Source organism: Mixophyes fleayi, chromosome 7, assembly GCF_038048845.1.
Source record: "Mixophyes fleayi isolate aMixFle1 chromosome 7, aMixFle1.hap1, whole genome shotgun sequence".
NCBI lineage: Eukaryota > Metazoa > Chordata > Amphibia > Anura > Limnodynastidae > Mixophyes > Mixophyes fleayi.
Window position 1 is genome coordinate 49,760,855 of NC_134408.1, and position 19,133 is coordinate 49,779,987.

The window sequence follows — 19,133 nt, forward strand, 5'->3', positions numbered from 1 at the left end:
CAAAGATGCACACACACACACACACACACAAACACACATACGGATGCACACACACAAAGATGCAAACACACACACACTTCATATAATACCCGAACACGTCAGGTACTTGCAATACAGCTGCGATTGCTTTGCAGCACAGTGAAGTGGCTATCATATCATTTATACATACACATTTATTTCAATAGTACAGCAGGAAACAAGTAGACTTTTGTCCCAAATGTTATCTGTACAAAATAAATAACTATGACAAACTTATACATAGATAAAAAATATACATGACGATGACCGTTTAAAATGTTGTTCATATTAATAAAATAATACACAAATCACACACCAGCATATACAAGATGAACAAGACATACCTGTCATTGTGCCGTCACCCAGTTATCCTGTAAATCAGGCAATTTTTGGGAAATCTGACAGCATTCTCCTTACTCAGACAGATTCCCCAATCCTGTTCACTGAAATACAGTCTGCTATGAATTCTATTAATACAAGCATCAACTTACTTTTGCTTTCACTTGGCAGGATGCCTGCAAGTCAGTTCTTGTAATTGGAAACTCCCTAATCCCATCCTTTGATAGGAAGGCTTGTTGATCAAACATGCAGCAATTTACTTCTGCTTTCACTTGGCACGATGCCCTGGTTGTGAGACCAACTTAAATTGTACAGACCTCCATAGTAATCTAGCAGCACCTGCATATTCCCTGTCCAAACACGTTGTACAGCACTCCATAGTAATCTAGCAGCTCCTGCATATACCCTGCCCCAACACGTTGTACAGCACTCCATAGTAATCTAGCAGCTCCTGCATATACCCTGTCCAAACACGTTGTACAGCACTCCATAGTAATCTAGCAGCTCCTGCATATACCCTGCCCCAACACGTTGTACAGCACTCCATAGTAATCTAGCAGCTCCTGCATATACCCTGTCCAAACACGTTGTACAGCACTCCATAGTAATCTAGCAGCTCCTGCATATACCCTGCCCCAACACGTTGTACAGTACTCCATAGTAATCTAGCAGATCCTGCATATACCCTGCCCCAACACGTTGTACAGCACTCCATAGTAATCTAGCAGCTCCTGCATATACCCTGCCCCAACACATTGTACAGAACTCCATAGCAATCTAGCAGCTCCTGCATATACCCTGTCCCAACACATTGTACAGAATTCCATAATAATCTAGCAGCTCCTGCATATACCCCATACTTGCCAATTTATGGCAAGTATGATTCGGGAGCTGCAGAGGAAAGGTGGGCGTGCAGGGGGCGGGGCTTCGAAAATCGGGTCATTTTGGCCAATGACGCAAAACGCACGGGTGGAGCCAAAATCACCGGGAATCGCGGCAATTTGGATCAAATTCTGCCCGATGCGGGAGATTGCCATACTCTCCTGGGAGTCCGTGAGACTCACCAGATATGCGGGAGTCTCCTGGACATTCCGGGAGAGTTGGCAAGTATGATATACCCTGCCTCAAAAATGCAACCTGCACAGATATGCATTGTATGCCAGCAGCTCCTGTATATATAAACATCCAGGTCGCTGCAGTTCTGTGGATAAAAATGCCTTGTATATTGGAGAGGTCACAGGAGAATTGCCAGACTTGTTCAAGCTGACAAAAAGGCACCAGTAATTGAAGTAACCATGTATCACAACAGTGGTGTGCAGAAGAGCATTAAACCTTGAAGTGGATGGGCTACAGCAGCAGAAGACCTCACAAGGTCAAAATTTGCCATCAACAACATTAATCCATGGATCCATCCTGCCTTGTTTCAGTGGTGCAGGCTGGTTGTGGTGGTATAATGTGGTGGGTAATGTTTTCTTGGCACACATTAGGCCCCTTAATATCGACTGAGCATTGTATGTTGACCCTGGGCATTCCTTTACGGCCATGGTATGCCCATTTTCTAATTACAACTTCCAGCAGGATAATGCACCATGTACAAAGCACGTAATCTCAAACTGGTTCCACGAACATGACAATTAGTTCATTGTACTCCAATGGCCTACACAGTCACCAGATGTCAATCCAATAGGATACCTTTAGGGGATGTGGTGGATAAAGAGATTTGCAGCATTAAAGAGAAGCAACTGCGTGATGCTATCAAGCAAACATGGACCAGAATCTCTAAGAATGTATGTGCATGCCACAAGGTATCATACCCAGTACTAGAAATATATATATATAATCCATGCATTTATTATTCTTATGTCTGTACCCATTGTTCTTATCTCTGTATACTTAGGTAATTTTGTTGCATGTCCTAACACCCTACACGCTACTCTGCAGAAGTCTTGTGGTGGTTTAGGAATAGATTATTGAATTCTACACAATAGCATTTGGCTATGAGCACACTGGTGATAAAACTCTGCGTTTAAGATGTATTTCTAACACAAGCTAAATGAATATAAGTGGATGTGAAAATACACCCATTGAGAGTGTACGTATTTGCCTTTTTATGTGCATTTAATTTGTTTTGCGCTGCAGTGCAGTTAAAAAAGTACATTAATCTCAATGAGTGCTCATAAGGAGCAGTTAAGCAGTTTCAAAATGCAAACAGAATGTGTGCTCTTTTACATGCGTTCTAACATGCAATAAAAACATATTGCAAACACCAGTGTGTACGATGCCTTAAAAATCATTTTTTTTTTAACATGATCTTGTATAAACATCTTTCGATATGTATTGCCTTTTGTAGCAATCTACCATTTTATTCTTGGTAGTAATATCAAACTTTGATTATCAATATTTTTTATACATTAGCGACTCCTCAGCCCTCCTGTTTAATAAAAAATAAATAAATTCAGACCAGACTTTGGCACAAGGAATAAGAAAATATCATGTGGCATTTTTATAAATGACTCGAAATCTTAAGGCATTCACAATGTGGAGCCAAAACAACAAAATTTACAGGAAAACATATGACCACAGTTAGTTATATCCAGTTATGCACATTATATATAGTAAAGCTGATTATACACCTGAACTAATCAGATACTATAGAAAGCATGCATATGGCATTCAAATATGGAGATGTTTTTGATGCTGGGAAAAAGCAAGTTTGATTTATTGTTTAAACATTAAACTTTCCGATGAACTCTATGTCATGAGCAAACATATACCAAAAAAAGTTATACGGTACATGTATTATATCTCAGCTGATAAACGGAGCGGATGAAAGAAAGAATATATTATTCAGCAGTGAGTGTATAAAACCCTCCTTCACTACAGGGAGCAGGGCACCATCAACAAATACTGTATACATGTTTCAAATCATTATGTTTGCAAATACATTTACTATAAAAAAAGGGTGTATACAACAAAACTTTATAGTCTACGTGGTACACAAAAGTTTCTTCACTTACCTTGTGTACACCTCCAGCAGGTTACGAGACCTGTTGCTCCCAGTAAATACGGAGTAGTAATATAGCGTGCGTGAAGAATACGGGGCGCATGCGCGAATCTCACACTTGCTCTGCAGAATGAGAGACCAGTTGGGCAAGATTATATGACCGGTGTTATGATATCGGCAGCTCTTATTTCAGTCTCTTTTTATTCACACAGCATAACGCATCCTTGACATTGAGCCAATAACAACTTAGGTATCGTAGAGCCATGACTTTGAGCTCCATTGTGTTTACCGTGTAGACACAGAGAAGGCAGACGCAATAGGCGCTATAGTTCAGTGTATAATCCAAGAGGGAGCAGTATTATGATGGGAGACATGGCGCTGGTTCACAAGAAAAATGTGGTTTTGCTCTTAGCAACTGATCAGATTCTATTTTTTGTAGTGTAGTTAAAATAAACAAATAAACTAATGTCTGATTTTGTTTTGCTATGAGTAAGGCTCTCTTATCCTCTGTGCACATTTTTTACAAATGCCACTAATTACTCTATTTCATTTATGTGACATTTATTTTTCCTGCTTGCTTTGTACTGGAAATACTGTAGATACAGTTGGAAGACAGGTTGTGATTTCACAAGAAAAATGTGGTTTTGCTCTTAGCAACTGATCAGATTCTATTTTTTGTAGTGTAATTAAAATAAACAAATAAACTAATGTCTGATTTTGTTTTGCTATGAGTAAGGCTCTCTTATCTTCTGTGCACATTTTTTACAAATGCCACTAATTACTTTATTTCATTTATGTGACATTTATTTTTCCTGCTTGCTTTGTACTGGAAATACTGTAGATACAGTTGGAAGACAGGTTGTGATTTCATTATCAATAGCTGAGTGCTTGAGTGTATTACGCTATTGAATAATTAAATAGTTCTCATGATAAACCCCGCCCCTACACTGTGTGCTGGTATGCTGTTATATTTGATGTGTAGTGGTGCAGTGGGTACACAATGTGACTGAAGAAGTAATGTTGCCTGCCAGAGAGTTCATTGCGCATAAAGTAGGCATAGCAACCAATTACACCTCAATAAACTTGTCAGTAAGTAATCTCACATTCTCAGATACCAGCCTGTACTGTGCCTGCCTTATGCCATGTGGTGGGGGGGTGGGGGCGGGGGGCGGGGTAAAATAAATTTGAAGGATGGGCACTACGCTGTTTACTAACATTAGAGGGGGGGGCTCTTGTATATACTGGACACTGAGGGGTGAAAGGCTGCTCTATATATCTTACACCAGAGGGCAGTCTCTGCATTATACTACGGTAATCAGAGGAGAGCGCTGCTTTGTATGCTGGACATGAGATGTGGCCTTGCTCTGGATTGTGGACAACATCGGAAGGGGACATAACCCCCCCCCCCTCTCCTTTCTGCAAGGGAGCATTTACCATTCCCACCACTACTATTTTAAGTAAGAGTGTCACACTTTATACCCAGCAGTAACCCCATACATTACTTTAGAGAAGATACCTAGAAATTATGCTGAGCTAGTGATCCAAAACAATCTACCAGTACAGTGACCTGAGAGCTCATTTCTGTATATTATACAGACCACTTTCTCTGATGGCTAGTGTACAGTACAATAGAGACCCATTCTCTGGTGACTAGAGTACAATAGAGTTCCATTCTCTGGTGACTAGTGTACAATGGAGTTCCATTCTCTGGTGACTAGTGTACAATGGAGTTCCATTATCTGGTAACTAGTGTACAATAGAATTCCATTCTCTGGTCACTAGTGTACAATAGAGATCCATTCTCTGGTGACTAGTGTACAATGGAGTTCCATTCTCTGGTAACTAGTGTACAATAGAGTTCCATTCTCTGGTCACTAGTGTACAATAGAGTGCTTGTTGCTTAGTGTCTTGTATGCATTACAGAGTCCATAGTGCTTAGACTGGTGACTAATCAGGGGCAAACTCAGGATTTGTAGAGGAGGGTTTCCACATCACGTTGCCAGTAGGTGTGACAAGCATGCATGGGGGCGTAGCTATAATTTTAGATAGTGCTTGGCTTCTCTCCAACTCTCCCTATAATATACATGGGCAATGCTGCGTGTACTACTGTTAGGCACAGCTCTCCCTTTTCAAGCAGAGCTGTGTGAAGTGGGGGCAGGGTCCAGCCACATCAATTATACAATGCCCCAGGCTTGGAGGGGGGTTTCCAGGCATTAGTGAACCCCCCTTCGGTTTGCCTATGCTAATGTACAATACAGAGAAATTTGCCTGGTGACAGAGACCATTTTTCGGGAAGAGCACTCATGTGGTGGAAGCATTTGGACAGCCTGAATACTCCTGATGGGTTACGGTGCTGCTACCAGTCTATTGGCTAATAGCAGTTTAGTTTGTTCTCTTCCATTGAACTCTAACAGTAAATAAAAATAAATTGCTGAACATTTTTAGTCAATAATAAAACAGTGTGACCGCATTCAGTTTCCTGTCCTGTGCTGAATACTGTTGGATTAGTGAAGGAGAGAAGAAGCCCAGGGGTGCTCCGGGGGGAGGGGGGGTTCTAGTGCCTGGAAACCCCCTCCCAGCCTGGGGCACTGTATGCTGGAGGTGGTTGGACCTTGCCCCTGGGACCAGCCACTTTGCAGCTTGTGTGCAGATTGTTTCTGATTGTTTCTATCTGCTGTGTGTCCCTGACCCGTTTCTCCCCACTGCTGTGTGTCCCCACCCTTCTCTTCTCTGCTGTTTGCCCCCGCCCCTTTCTCTCCTCTGCTGTGTGTCCCCACCCCTCTCTCTCCTGCTGTGTGTCCCCGCCCCTCTCTCTCCTGGGGGTACTAATTACCCGGGCATGCCAGTGGACCCAGCCCGGGCCCTCACTGCCGACTATTTTTTTTTAAAAAAAATTGTTTTTTAAACTATATTTTGCTTTTTTCGTGTTTTGTTTATTTCACGTCTGACATTCAGTGCGGAGCTGCACAGAGAGGACCCAGCAAGAAGAGAGAAGACATAATAAAAGGAAAAGGTAAGCAAAGGAACGGAAAGGAAGCAAATGGGGGAAAACGGAGGGGGGGGGGGCAGCATGGAACAGTGGGATTGAAAAAGGGGGGGCAGCATGGAACAGTGGGATTGAAAGGGGGGGAGCAGCATGGTGCAGTGAGATTGAAAAAGGGGGAGCAGCATAGCATAGTGTGATGAATGGGGGCCAGGTGAAGGGAAAAGCAGCATGGAGGGCGCAGTGTGATCATAAGGAGGCACAGCATAGTGATGATGAAGGGGTACAGTAATGTGTGGTGTGTGTGATGGCACAGGGACCTTGTGGAAATGTAGTGTGCGTGAGGTAGGTGGTGGCTAATTAATGGATGCTATTTTGTTTGTGGGGCGATGTTGGGGTGTAACGGATTTACTGGATACACTACTAATCTTGATTAACGCTGGCTTACCTGAGGTGCGGAGTCTAACGATCTCCTCGGTATTCACCAAGAACCGCCGCAAGGCGGGATGGGCTTTGCTGCCAGGAGTCGCAGGTCGCGGTCCTCAGGTTTGCCCCAAGATGTAGTACAGCGGAGTAGGAGCAAGATAAGAATAGTCGGACAGGCCGGGTCGGTACACAGGCAGGCAATGCAGACAGAATCAGGAGGCAATCTCGGAGTCAATCAAACCGGGTCGGTACACGGGTCACCAGAACAGATGCATGGCCAGCTAGCCGGGTCGGTACACAGGAAGGCAGTTAAACGTATAGAGAAGGGAGCGTGAGGCAATCCAGGTCAGGGGCACAGGCAATAAGGAAGGTCAACAAGCCAAGTCGGTACACAGAGGACAACGGAATCCAGCAGGATAAACAAGCCGGGTCGGTACACTGGAGGTCAACACACAGGAAGCAGGAACAAGGAGGACACAGGAATCAGGAGCCAGGAACTGGTAAGTTGCCCTGACACTCACCAAGTGTCAGAGCTATGTTTTATACAGTGTCCCATTTGAATTCCCCGCCCTAGGTAGCGATCATGTGACCGCCCTAGGTAGCAGTCACGTGACCGCCGAACCCAGAAGTGCGGCTTCCGGGTCCGACAGAGCGGCGGGGGAACGCGGAGAGGTAAGTATCGTGACATGGGGCAATTTAATATTTGGCACTATTTAAGATGGGGCGGTTTGGGCGCTATTGAATGTGGGGGTGAGTTTGGGGAGAATGAGGTCTCTTTATTAAATGTGACTATGAATTATTTAATGGCATTGATGGTTGCCGGAAATTGGTATATTTCTGAAATGTAAACACTATTAATTTATTGCTGGGGCTGTTTGAAGGGAGGGAAATTGGTTTATTTATTAAATACTATTATTTTAATGTTGGAGGAAGGCCTAATTATTAATCATGGGTGGTATTGATTTAACGCCGGGGTTGTTTGGAATTATCTAAATGTAGCCTTTTTTCCCCAAATAGGGCACCCAGCATTCCAGGATCCAGAAAAGCCGCAACTAAAGAAACCTGCAGCCACAGGTGGTGAAAGTGAGAAGAACAGGTAGGAGAGAGCAGGAGAGTCTGTGAAATGTTGTGATTCTAGTAAGGACAATGCCAATTTGTGGTGAGTGTTGTGCTCAATGTAAGGTGCAGGCCAAGACTGAACTCTTTTTGTTCACACTACATTCTTACTACACTACACTGTTTTGCTAGATGTCCTGAAAGTCAGGAGTGCTTGGACATATGTCACGCTGCGGCGAATTCGGAGCCTAGTGATTTTGAACTGCTAGCCACGCCCCAATGGTGCATTGTCACGCCCCCAATTGTATGACCACACCCATTAAAAATCTTGGGCCGCCACTAGGCCCTCGCATGAAATTTAATACCCGATGCTGGCTTAGACTTTCTGATCTTTATACAACCATCTGCATCGAGTGACTGCATATATCTAACGTTATGAAGTATCTTACTAGCTGGTCTACTGTTTTTGTTACCTAGATACTTACCTTATGTGGTTTCTCTGAACCGTGGAGAGATTTGACATTGTAGCAACATAATTTTTCACATTCAATTATACTGTGGTTATCACTGTGTTCTCTAATTTGATCTGCTCAGCAGTCTCCATTAAATCATTTTTTTTTTTTTCATATTAATTATCAGTGTACACTGAAGTATGTATAACTTTTATACTGCATGTTCATAAGATATTAATAAATTATTGTGCCGATCTGAGCTTTGCGCTACCACACAATTTTTTCTCTAGTATATCTATATCAGCAGGTCCAAATCCTGCTAGGTTAGCAGCATCTTGGTCGGACACTTATAGGTATATTAGCACCCCTTATATGTGTGTTTGTTGTATTGCTATACTGTCTTAGAAATGACTTTCCAATCAAATAGTCATCACAGTAGATGTTGTTAAAATGATTATAATATACTTTATATTAATTGTTACAATAAATAGTATTATAAGAACAATTTATATATAATACAGAAGGTGTGGTTAAAATTGTTTCAATATAAAATATAAACTAGTAACTAGTAATAAAGATAATCTATGATGAGTAAAAACAAAAGAAATACAATTTTAAACAGCAAAAGCTGAAAAACAACGCTGGCAGACACCTCACTAAACTCCCATTCACATGAGTCACACCAGAAAGATAGGCAAATGGCTCTGGGGTAGAGGAACCAACTTTAGCTGGAAATGAACTTCCTGTAGGACATTTTAATTGGTGGCTCAATGTAACTGACTTAATGAATAGGTCACTTATCAGATTTGGAAAGAGTCACTCAACTCTGTTGATTAACCCAATTACTCTAATCATCATAATCTAATCTCTACTAACCATATAACTAATCATTGTAAGCAATTACATTTCAGATAACTCCATGCAAGGGTGCAGGAACCAGAGTGGGCAGTGGGGGTCAGTGGGGGCAGTTGCACCCCCCATGATTTCTGTTGGGTGGGCAAAGACTGTGTTTGGCCCCCCCATGAACTTCTACACAAAATTGAGTGATGATGAACAACTATTCACTTTACTTTTATCCTGAACATGAGATATAACAATTTAAATTTATAGCACATAACATAACCAGTGAGGCACATAAAAGTGATGTCTTGAAATTAAAAACATTCTTCTTTTCCCATTGACAGTTTTATATGTTTCATTATGTTATTCTTTAATGCAGCCAATAGAAAGTAAGTTTATTGTAGCAGCTGCAACAATGTAGTGTCAGGCATAAGACAGTTCACATACTGTATACTGTCTATTTTTTATTTTAATAAAAGTAACAAAAATAAAGTTTTAAATAAAAAAGTCTTCACTTTTGGAAGAGTTTGCAATAACTCACTATCTTAAGTCATACTAAAAACTGTCAGTGGATGACTGCTGTAAACACATGGTTAAATAACGAATGTTTTGTTATCTAAGCACAGACCTAGTGAAGTGGTCCCTATAATACAACAGGCTTCAATGATTTGGGCAATATCACATGCTCTTATGGGAGGTGAACGGTTAGACCTGGACACTCCCTTGTGGTTCAATACTGTTTTCAGGAAGCTGGTGGGGTTGGAGGGTTCAATGATGTGGAAGGATGCGGGAATTCACACCATTGGTCAAATATATATAAACAGTCAATTACTACATATGAACAATTGAGATCGACCTTCCCATTACCCAACAACTAATTATTCTGGTATCTACAGCTGAGACAAGCACTGAATGCCCAAAGCTGAGACATGCACTGAATGCCCAATTTCCTGCAGGTTTGCTTCATATGTCAGATTCTCAGATTAAAAATATATTACGATCTGTACGGTCATATAAAACTATTTCTGTGCTCTATGACTTATTGTTACTTCAGGTCTCCCCAAGATGATTAGATCTGATGGTGGTGGGAAGTACTAGACATGCCACATCTTGTCTTAGGTTTCAGCAGATCCATTTTTATATTGTACACAGAATATACTTAACACCAACCAAGATGTACACAATGGGACTGCGCACATCTTCGGAGTGCCCCAGGTGCGGTATCACTGAGGGCACTTTTTGGCATCTTTTATGTCCAGTTGTCCAGTCCTTTTGGGGCCAAATATGGGACTGCATCTCCTCCACACTACCTGTGACCCGTTTGTTATGCCCTTAGATCTGTCTATTTGGCACTACATTAGATGAAAATTTAAGTAAATTACATTTCAAATATATATTTACCTTAACCTCCCTGGCTAAGGTTATTATAGCTAGGGGATGGATGTTGACTGAACCACCTAGTGTACCTCACTGGATTAACCTAGTTACTGGAGACATGAGCTGTTCATGTATGAAAGTAGAAAGACCATACATAAATACCATAGGATATGGCACCACTGTCATGAATCAAGTAATGTTATCCACCCTCATCAGAATGATATGGTGGGTTTGGGGAGTCACCAGGTGGATGGATAACTCTCAGCCCTGTGCAGCTTCAATTGATCTGACCTGGAGTTTAGTGAAAATGCTATGATGATATCATCACCCTAAAAGTTCACTAGATATCACTGTATAATGTTTATAGTTACATAGGCAGAGATAGATGTTAGTTAGATTAGATGTTAAATTTGTTATTTGTATGTTGTAACTATAAAATCTCAATAAAAATACTTTATTCACAAATAAAGAATGTCAACAACACTATTTTTCGTTTCTCCCTATATATCAATGGTTTAATGCCGGCGATTAGTCAGTTTTCTTTGTGTATCACTGCCCGCAAAGATACGAAAATGCTTAATTTATCAGGCGGTGAATGAAGATTTTCTCTTTCATAGTTAATGCCATCTCTGGATGGTGTTAACTGCTATAGAGAAGAGTCAAGCACCACAAACACCAGAGAATCAGTAAAGCAGCAGCTTACCTCTTCCTGGTTCTTCCTACAGTGTGCTAAATACTCCTCTTACCACGCTCCCTTTTAGATAACTCAAATGTCAAGTGATATGGAATGTTATTGTTCAGTGGTAGCAAGAAGATCTCTCTATGCCAATGGGCTGTTTTGACCAGAACTCTGTATAACAGATTGCAGCAATACCGGGGATACCAGGGTAAATATGTATGCAGATATACAGATGTACTAAGGGGATGTTGTTATGCCAGTGTGTGTAGTGGTTGCAGAGAATCTCTATAGGTTATTGTGCAGTGGAACTTTGTATGACATTATTTGGCTGTAAACAGTGGATCTCTGTATCTTAGTGCACAGTGGTGCCCAGGAGATCTTTCTATGCCAGCATGCTGTCTTTCCGCAGTAATTTCTGTATACCAGTCTCAGTATACCAGTGTGCTCTGATACTACTGATTCATGGATGCCAGTATAACACAAAAAAACTGTGTTTTCCAGAATGCAGTGCTACCCAGGTAACTGTGCATGCCAGTGTACATTGGTATTTGAGGTAAATATGAATGTCAGTGTACAATAGTACCCAGGGAAAATCTATGCAGCAACTGGCTCTGGTACCCATCATTTTGGATATTTGTGTGGGCTCTGTAATGTCACCAATAAAGATTGTCGGATGCGATTAGCATGGTTCCAAAACACAAACACATTTAATAGCAAAATATAACAAAATATTGATTCATACGCTTGTGCACTGGATCCAGTAACAGCTCATCAATCCTGACGTCTGTGAGGAGAGAGAGAAAGACCGATACTGTCCAGTGGTTTTATATACAGTTTGAGTTGAAAAAAACTGGCAATGTCACAATGTACACAAAGATAACTCTAAAATCATCCTTCATTGGTTCAGTGTTTAAGATAGTCCAGTACAATGCAGGTCATAGGTCAGTTCAAACGATGTTTCTCCAAAGTTTGGGGCAAATCACTCCAACCAGCTGTGTATGTGCCTTTACCACCAAATCACCAAAATATGGTTTAAACTAACCCATTAACAGTGTATTTTTCAGTATTAATCTTATACTAATCATAACTTGCGATTGCAATGTGTGATCGCTTATCCGGTGATTCTGGATTCCTGCTGGTGAAATATGGATTAATATAAGACCAAACACAATACATTTCTTATGACCTGAACCATAAATATAAATAATGTAGGTTTACCATTGTGTTATAATTCTCCAAATTCGTTTATATGAATAATAAAAGAATGTGAATTGGAAACTTTGTTAAAAATGAACTAAAAACAAATGTGAGTGTGAATGTAAGTGTATTTACTGTGTTTTCCTATGTGATTGCGTATTTAAACTTTGTATGCCGATGCGTATGAACCACAATCGTACAGGAAACTATAACAACCGATATTTATTAATTTAAAACAACTTAATTCAATTATTTAACTTTAACAGCTCAGATACCCAGTAAACTGTATTCTGGTGTGTAGTTGTACTCAGGCGCAAATCTGTGTTCCAGCGAGCAGTAGCTAGGGCTTCTTTATGTATTAACATTTAGGATTGTGATAGGGGAGAACAAGATCGCCAGACTCCTGGACGCTAGCCAGGAGAGAAGCTATAATGAGCATGCCTGGACTTTTCACCGCGCATGCACAATTTAAACAGTAACAAACAAGACAGGAAGAGAAAACTTTAGCAGTAAGGCCAAAATGTTTTCTCTGGAGGAGAAATAACTTGCTAGGACAGACACTTTTCAATGACACTACAAGATAACATTCATTAATTGAGTCAAAATGACTTCGCTGCAATAAGTTGCGATAAAAAATATTAGTTATTGCTAAAATCGGGCAGACTTTAGAAAATAGGCTGCAAGTCTACTACTCTATAAAACACAGTCCTCTATCTTAATGTTCTTTCATATGCCCTCTACCTCTATCATGTCTGTTTCTGAAGCTAAAGAAATGGTGTACATATAATAAGATAATGTCCTTTCATACACAACAAGTAAACTGTATTTATAATACTTTCAAATAGGAACGTGACCCTCCTCAATGCTTAAAATGGAAATCGTGTATGCAAATGTGGGTGTCTGTGTGTAATGTAGGTGATAAAGAACTGTGTTTAAATTGGAGTCAACCCTGTGTGATAATGAAGGTAGTTTATTAAATTGTTATTATGATATTAGCATTAATAGTATATTTGCCAAATCATTGTACCTTCGTGCTTTCAGGTTAGCACAGTAAGTAGCACTCAAAATAGCTATTCTTTTATAGCAGGTGTTAAATTAATAGTGTAAATATTCAAACAATCAGAAGACTGTGTGGACTATTCATAGTACAGTTAATATGATCAACTGTCCACAATTTCCAGATATAACTCCAGATTATGATAAAAAAATAACCGTAAAGAGTAAAAATAAAAATATATTATTTTAACAGAATTTCCCCATTAAGGAATTCCCTATGTTTGGCTGCACAGCTGTGTATGACAGCAGCTGCAAACTGTCCAGTGTTAGGAAGTCGTATGGCTGCTAATATGCCTACAGGACTCTTGTCTGGTCAACTCAGCTCCCCGCCTTTAGAGGACAGTAGAGAGGCTGGCAGTACACACTGTCACACTGGATAATACTCTACTGGATCATTTTCCCACAATTAAGATGTCCTTATCTTTCTTCTTGCTTGCTATCTCACTGTAAAAATTGGGTTCCCCAGATGAACTTTTCAGTGAAAGCCTGCAGTGCTGCGGCAGTAGGGGCTGGTGTATGTGTATTTAATATGGGGTTTCAATATATATATATATATATATATATATATATATATATATATATATATATATATGAATATATATATATATATATATATATATATATATATATATATATATATATATATATATATATATATTATTTGTTTTCACTAGTTCTTTAGTGACTTGTCCCAGTAAGCTTTTATTATTAACAATGTTTTTCAATCCTGACAACCAAACTATATCTCCACTCATGATGTATTTTGCATGTGATTCCTACTTTCTGTTTTTATTTTGCATGTATACAGTGGCCGAACTAGCATTGGTGTGGCAGCTGCCGTGCACCGGGCCCATGGAGATAAAGGGGCCCAGTGCATGGCAGATACAGAGGTTTGGGGGCCCCAGTTCCCTACTCCCCGCCTCCCTGCACCGGGACCCACAGCTTGCTAGCTCCACCGCTGTATGTATGCACAACTGCATAGCATTTCTTTGTTTGTTGTGTACGTTATACTAGATGCAAATGGTAGTATCAGCTTAGACTTACAATTTTTCAGCATGCACTCACACAGCAGGATTTAAAGCTACACTACTAAGCAGTAGTGTGTTCTATACAGCTTTTTTTTACCCAGGGCTCCATGATTCTTCTCACAGCCCAGGCTGAAAACCGGGGCTGTGTGAGGCTGTGGAGGAAGCATGAGCATAAAGACCAATCAGAAGCTGCAAACATGAGAGCTGCAATCAAGAGAATGCAAGTAGAATTTAGAATTCCAAGTAACTTGCACTTGCAGTCACCTGCCCCTTCTGGAGAAGGAGATCAGGGACATACACATGTTCAGTAGAGTAAGGACATACACACGTAAGTGTAGCATGTCCCCTGGACACGCAGCCTAAGGGTTGGTGTGAAAATCCATTATGATGATGGCGATAGCATCAGTACATATCTTCTGTATTAGAAGTAGACTAGACCGGTGACCATTAAAGCAGGGGTATAAATAGTGTGGGGCCCCCTGCCAAAGCAACAATCAGCACCAGGCTTTGCCAGGCTGGACTGTTTGCCTATAACAAGAAAGACTGCAGTGCACGGTCTTCATGTCATAACGTTAACCAGCCACAGCCTGTACAGCATCGAGCTAAAGAGAGCAACTGGGCCTTCAAACAATGTGCACTCTGTCCTCCCCGTGGTGAATAGCACTGTCTCTCCTCCTGACCAGACGTTTGCACTAGCTGCACTGGTTTCATTTTGTGAAGAGAGAGTAATAATGTCTAGAGATGTGCGCTGACCCTCGTGTTTCGGAACCGGTGTCTGTTCTAAACCGCATTTGTGTTTCGGGTTTGCTACTGGTTTTGCCCAAAAATCGCAAAAGGTTTTGGTTTTGATCTTGGATCTAGATTTACTTAAAAATTGTGAAAAATAGGTAAAATGTAATTTTGAGCTGCTCTTGCTCCAATATTACTATTTATAGCATTAACTTTCAATTCCAGTCACTTTCAGTCTATTTTATAATGACCCCATCACAACTGTCCCAATTTTCACCAACGAGCTGTCCTAATGAAGGATTTTGCTATCATTGCTATCATTGCATTTGTTTTCTCTGATTCAATTAAAAAAATAATAAACTGCATAGTGTTGACATCGATATCTCACTTTCATAGCTCCCAAACCTCTTTTGCATGTTCAGACTTACTATTATTGTAATTGAATAAATAAATAACGCGTGGAGACCAATATAAATTTGGCAAAACAATGGAGGACAAGTTGACATTACACATTGGTCCAAGGTTATAATCCTTTATGATGTTACGGCTTCCTAGAAACTGTTATAAGCTTTTAGCACTATCAGGGGAGGTCTTCACCTATGGCACTCGCTTTTCCCATAGAGTTGGACGCGCTCACAGGTAATTGGATGCCCCCAGGACTTAATTCAACGTAATAAAAGCTTATGATCAGGATCCGGTAGTGTGGAGATAGGAAAATGGGACCAAGAACACGCCCCTCCCCTCACGTCCACTAAGGAGGCAGCAATAATTTAATTACAGCCTTACGCCCTGGCCGCCTGCTACTAGCTGAAATGCAGCGGCAGTGGGAGGTGTCCCGGTTGGCCTGGCATTAGAGTGAGTACATTCCTTCTTGGGGACCACCTCTGCTGCAAATCTCAGACAGTTCCCTTTATCCCGGGATTGGATGAAGCTTACCCCGGGGGGAATGATTTTTCAGCCTTCCCTCCCCATAAATATATACAAGTCCCCTGGTTTGATTCAGAAGGGCACATTATGACACAGATATACCTCAATCCAAGGATAATGCCATCTTGAATTCCACCTTTCTACTAATGCCGCTGTCCATAGTTGTCCACTTTCGTCCTAATAAAGGATTTTGTAAATCTGCCATTGGTGCATTTGCTTTGTACAATTCAGTTAAAAAAATAATTAACTACACTTTACAGTTCTCTAACTCCATCACAAAGCATAAATCAGCAACCATCATATCTCTATCTATACATACATTCTTTGTCAAATATGTCCTCTTAATTTCTCAGAATATGGACTTTCAATTGCATTGTCAATACATGTTTTGGGTAACCAAATCTGCATCAATGTGAGTATTATACATATTCACATGTGTGGAAAAAGACTGCGCTGACCAAGGTTATCAGTGATCTGATCACAGCTAAAACTAAAGGTGATTACTCTCTTCTAATTCTCCTGGATCTCTCTGCTACATTCGACTCTGTTGACCACTCTCTCCTCATACAGAAGCTACAATCCCTATGACTTCAAGCAGGCGCGGGCTGGGAGAGGGAAGCCCGGGGGGCACACAGACGGCCGCATCACATGACAGGGGATGCGGGCTCGCCATTGATGACGCGGCCGCATCCCCTGTCATGGGATGCGGCCGCCTGTGAGCTGACGCGGCCGCATCTGATGTTATCAGATGCGGCCGCAGGGGAAAGTGTTGTATTTTGCATCCAGGGGGTGGTCAGCCGGCCTACCCCCCCGGCCCGAGTAGCGGTCTGACCGAGCGGCCCCCCTGCCCCCCGGGCCAGCCTGCCCCTGACTTCATGACACTGTCCTATCCTGGTTCTTGTCCTACCTATTTAATCACTTTTTCAGTGTTAATTTCTCTGGAACAAACTCCACTCCGCTTCCTTTCTCAGTTGGAGTAGCACAAGGCTCAGTCCTAGGTCCTCTGCTATTCTCCATCTCCATCACTTCTCTAGGAAAACTAATAAGCACCTTTGGATTTCAGTATCATTTCTATGTGGACGATACACAAATTTATCTATCCTCTCCTGATCTTTCACTATCTGTGTTGTCTCGCGTTACTGACTGTCTTTCTGCCATTTCATCTTGGATGTTCTCTCGCCAACTCAAACTCAATCTTTAAAAACAGAATTAATAATATTCCCACCCAACAATAGAAGCTTACTGCCTGACATTTCTATTTCTGTTGACAACCCCCCGCAAGCTCGCTGCCTAGGTGTAATCCTTGACTGCCAACTATCCTTTGTTTCCCACATCAACTCTATATTTACATCATGCTGCATACATCTGAAAATTATTTCCAGAATACGTACATATGTCACACAAGACACTGCAAAAACTTTAATTCATGCACTCATCATCTCCAGCATCGACTATTGTAATTCCCTCCTTACTGGTCTTCCCAAAATCAGACTCAAACCCCTCCAAACTATTTTGCACGCAGCGGCTAGATTAATTCTCCTTGCAAATCATTTTACATCTGCTGACTTACTCTGTCAATCTCTACATTGGTTGCCTGTTTTTTAAGGAATCCAATATAAAATTCTTCTACTAGCATACAAGGCCATCAACAAAATTGCACCAACATAAATCTCCTCACTTGTCTCAAAATATCTCCCAACTCGACACCTCCGTTCTGCACAAGATCTTCATCTCTCTTCCACTCTCATCACTTCCTCCCATTCTCATTTACAGGACCTTTTTCGGGCTGCACCCACTTTATGGAATTCTCTCCCTTGCACCAAAAGAATTTCCTCTTGTCTTCACACCTTCAAGCGTTCTCTGAGAACCCACCTCTTCTGACAAGCTTATAATATTCCTATACCACCCTCTTAATCTCCCTAGGTTACCCTATTACCACCCTCTACACAACTAACACAAGACAACAACCATCTGACCAACATAGTTCAGTGACTGAGCATACAGCCCAATTTTAGCTGGACAAATATTCAATATGATGTAGCACTTACCCTTGTGTATCAAACCATTGTCCCATAGATTGTAAGCTTACAAGCAGGGTCTTCTTACCTCTACGTGTTTTATTACTGTTTGTTCCCAATTGTAAAGCGCTAAGGAATCTGCTGACGCTATATAAATAATGGATGATGATGATGTGGAAAGGGCATGTATTGGCCTATCTGAACTGTGTCTTTTACATATTTCTTAATTAATTAATAAAACATATAAATATTATCTATACATAGTCCATATTTATATACATGGGTCTTGTGGACCACCTCTGCTGCAAGTCTCGGGCAGTCCCCTACTCCGGGGTTGGATGAAGTTTCCACTGGGGAATGAATTTTCAGCCCTCACTCCCCATATATATGGGTCTACTGGTTTGATTCAGAAAGGCAGCATTATGGCACAGAGCATATAAGTAAAACAAGGTAAGGAAAGCCCAGGTCTTTGCAACCATTGAATATTTTAGTAATGTATAGTAATGCATGGGTAGTCTTTGAAGGCTATTAGTATGGCTGCAGGCCATCATCGTCTCTCAGCATTTTCATTCATTTATATAGCGGCAAGGTAAGGAAAGCCATGTTCTTGGCAACCCCTGAATGCTGTTAGTATGTGTGTAGCATTTTTATATTTTTATCTCTTGCACCTTACACTAAATTTTGTTGTTGTTTAATTTATCTAATGGGCTTGCTTCAATTGGGGGCATGGCAGATGACAATTTTTTTTTCAACTGCTGCAAAGTTCTACATGCGGTCGCTGAATGTCGAAAATGCCCAGTATTGAAAAATGGAAAAGATTTGAATATAATAATATATAGCGCTTTTTTGCGCTGTGCAGCTGTGTGCTGACCCTAACACACAAACACCCTTTTGTAGTATGGATGTCACTGAATGACCCTTTGAAAATTTCCATGTATTGAAAAATAGAAAAATAGAAAAGATTAGATAATATAGCATTATTTTGAGGTGTGCAGCTGCTGGCT

At 41.0% G+C, this 19,133-nt stretch overlaps 1 protein-coding gene across 2 annotated transcripts in view; it reads right to left on the bottom strand.

Moving 5' to 3' along the window:
* Window positions 1-19,133, bottom strand: part of CIITA (class II major histocompatibility complex transactivator) — a 97,173-nt gene that overhangs the window by 50,635 nt on the left and 27,405 nt on the right. Inside the window, exon 1 of one of the 2 annotated variants that reach the window (XM_075179817.1) lies at window positions 363-485. The exons of the other annotated variant lie outside the window; for it this stretch is intronic. Coding sequence (XP_075035918.1) covers window positions 363-369 — 7 coding nt within the window. The 5' untranslated portion in view covers window positions 370-485. Of the gene's footprint in view, window positions 1-362; window positions 486-19,133 lie in introns of those variants that run through there. 2 annotated transcript variants of the gene reach the window in all.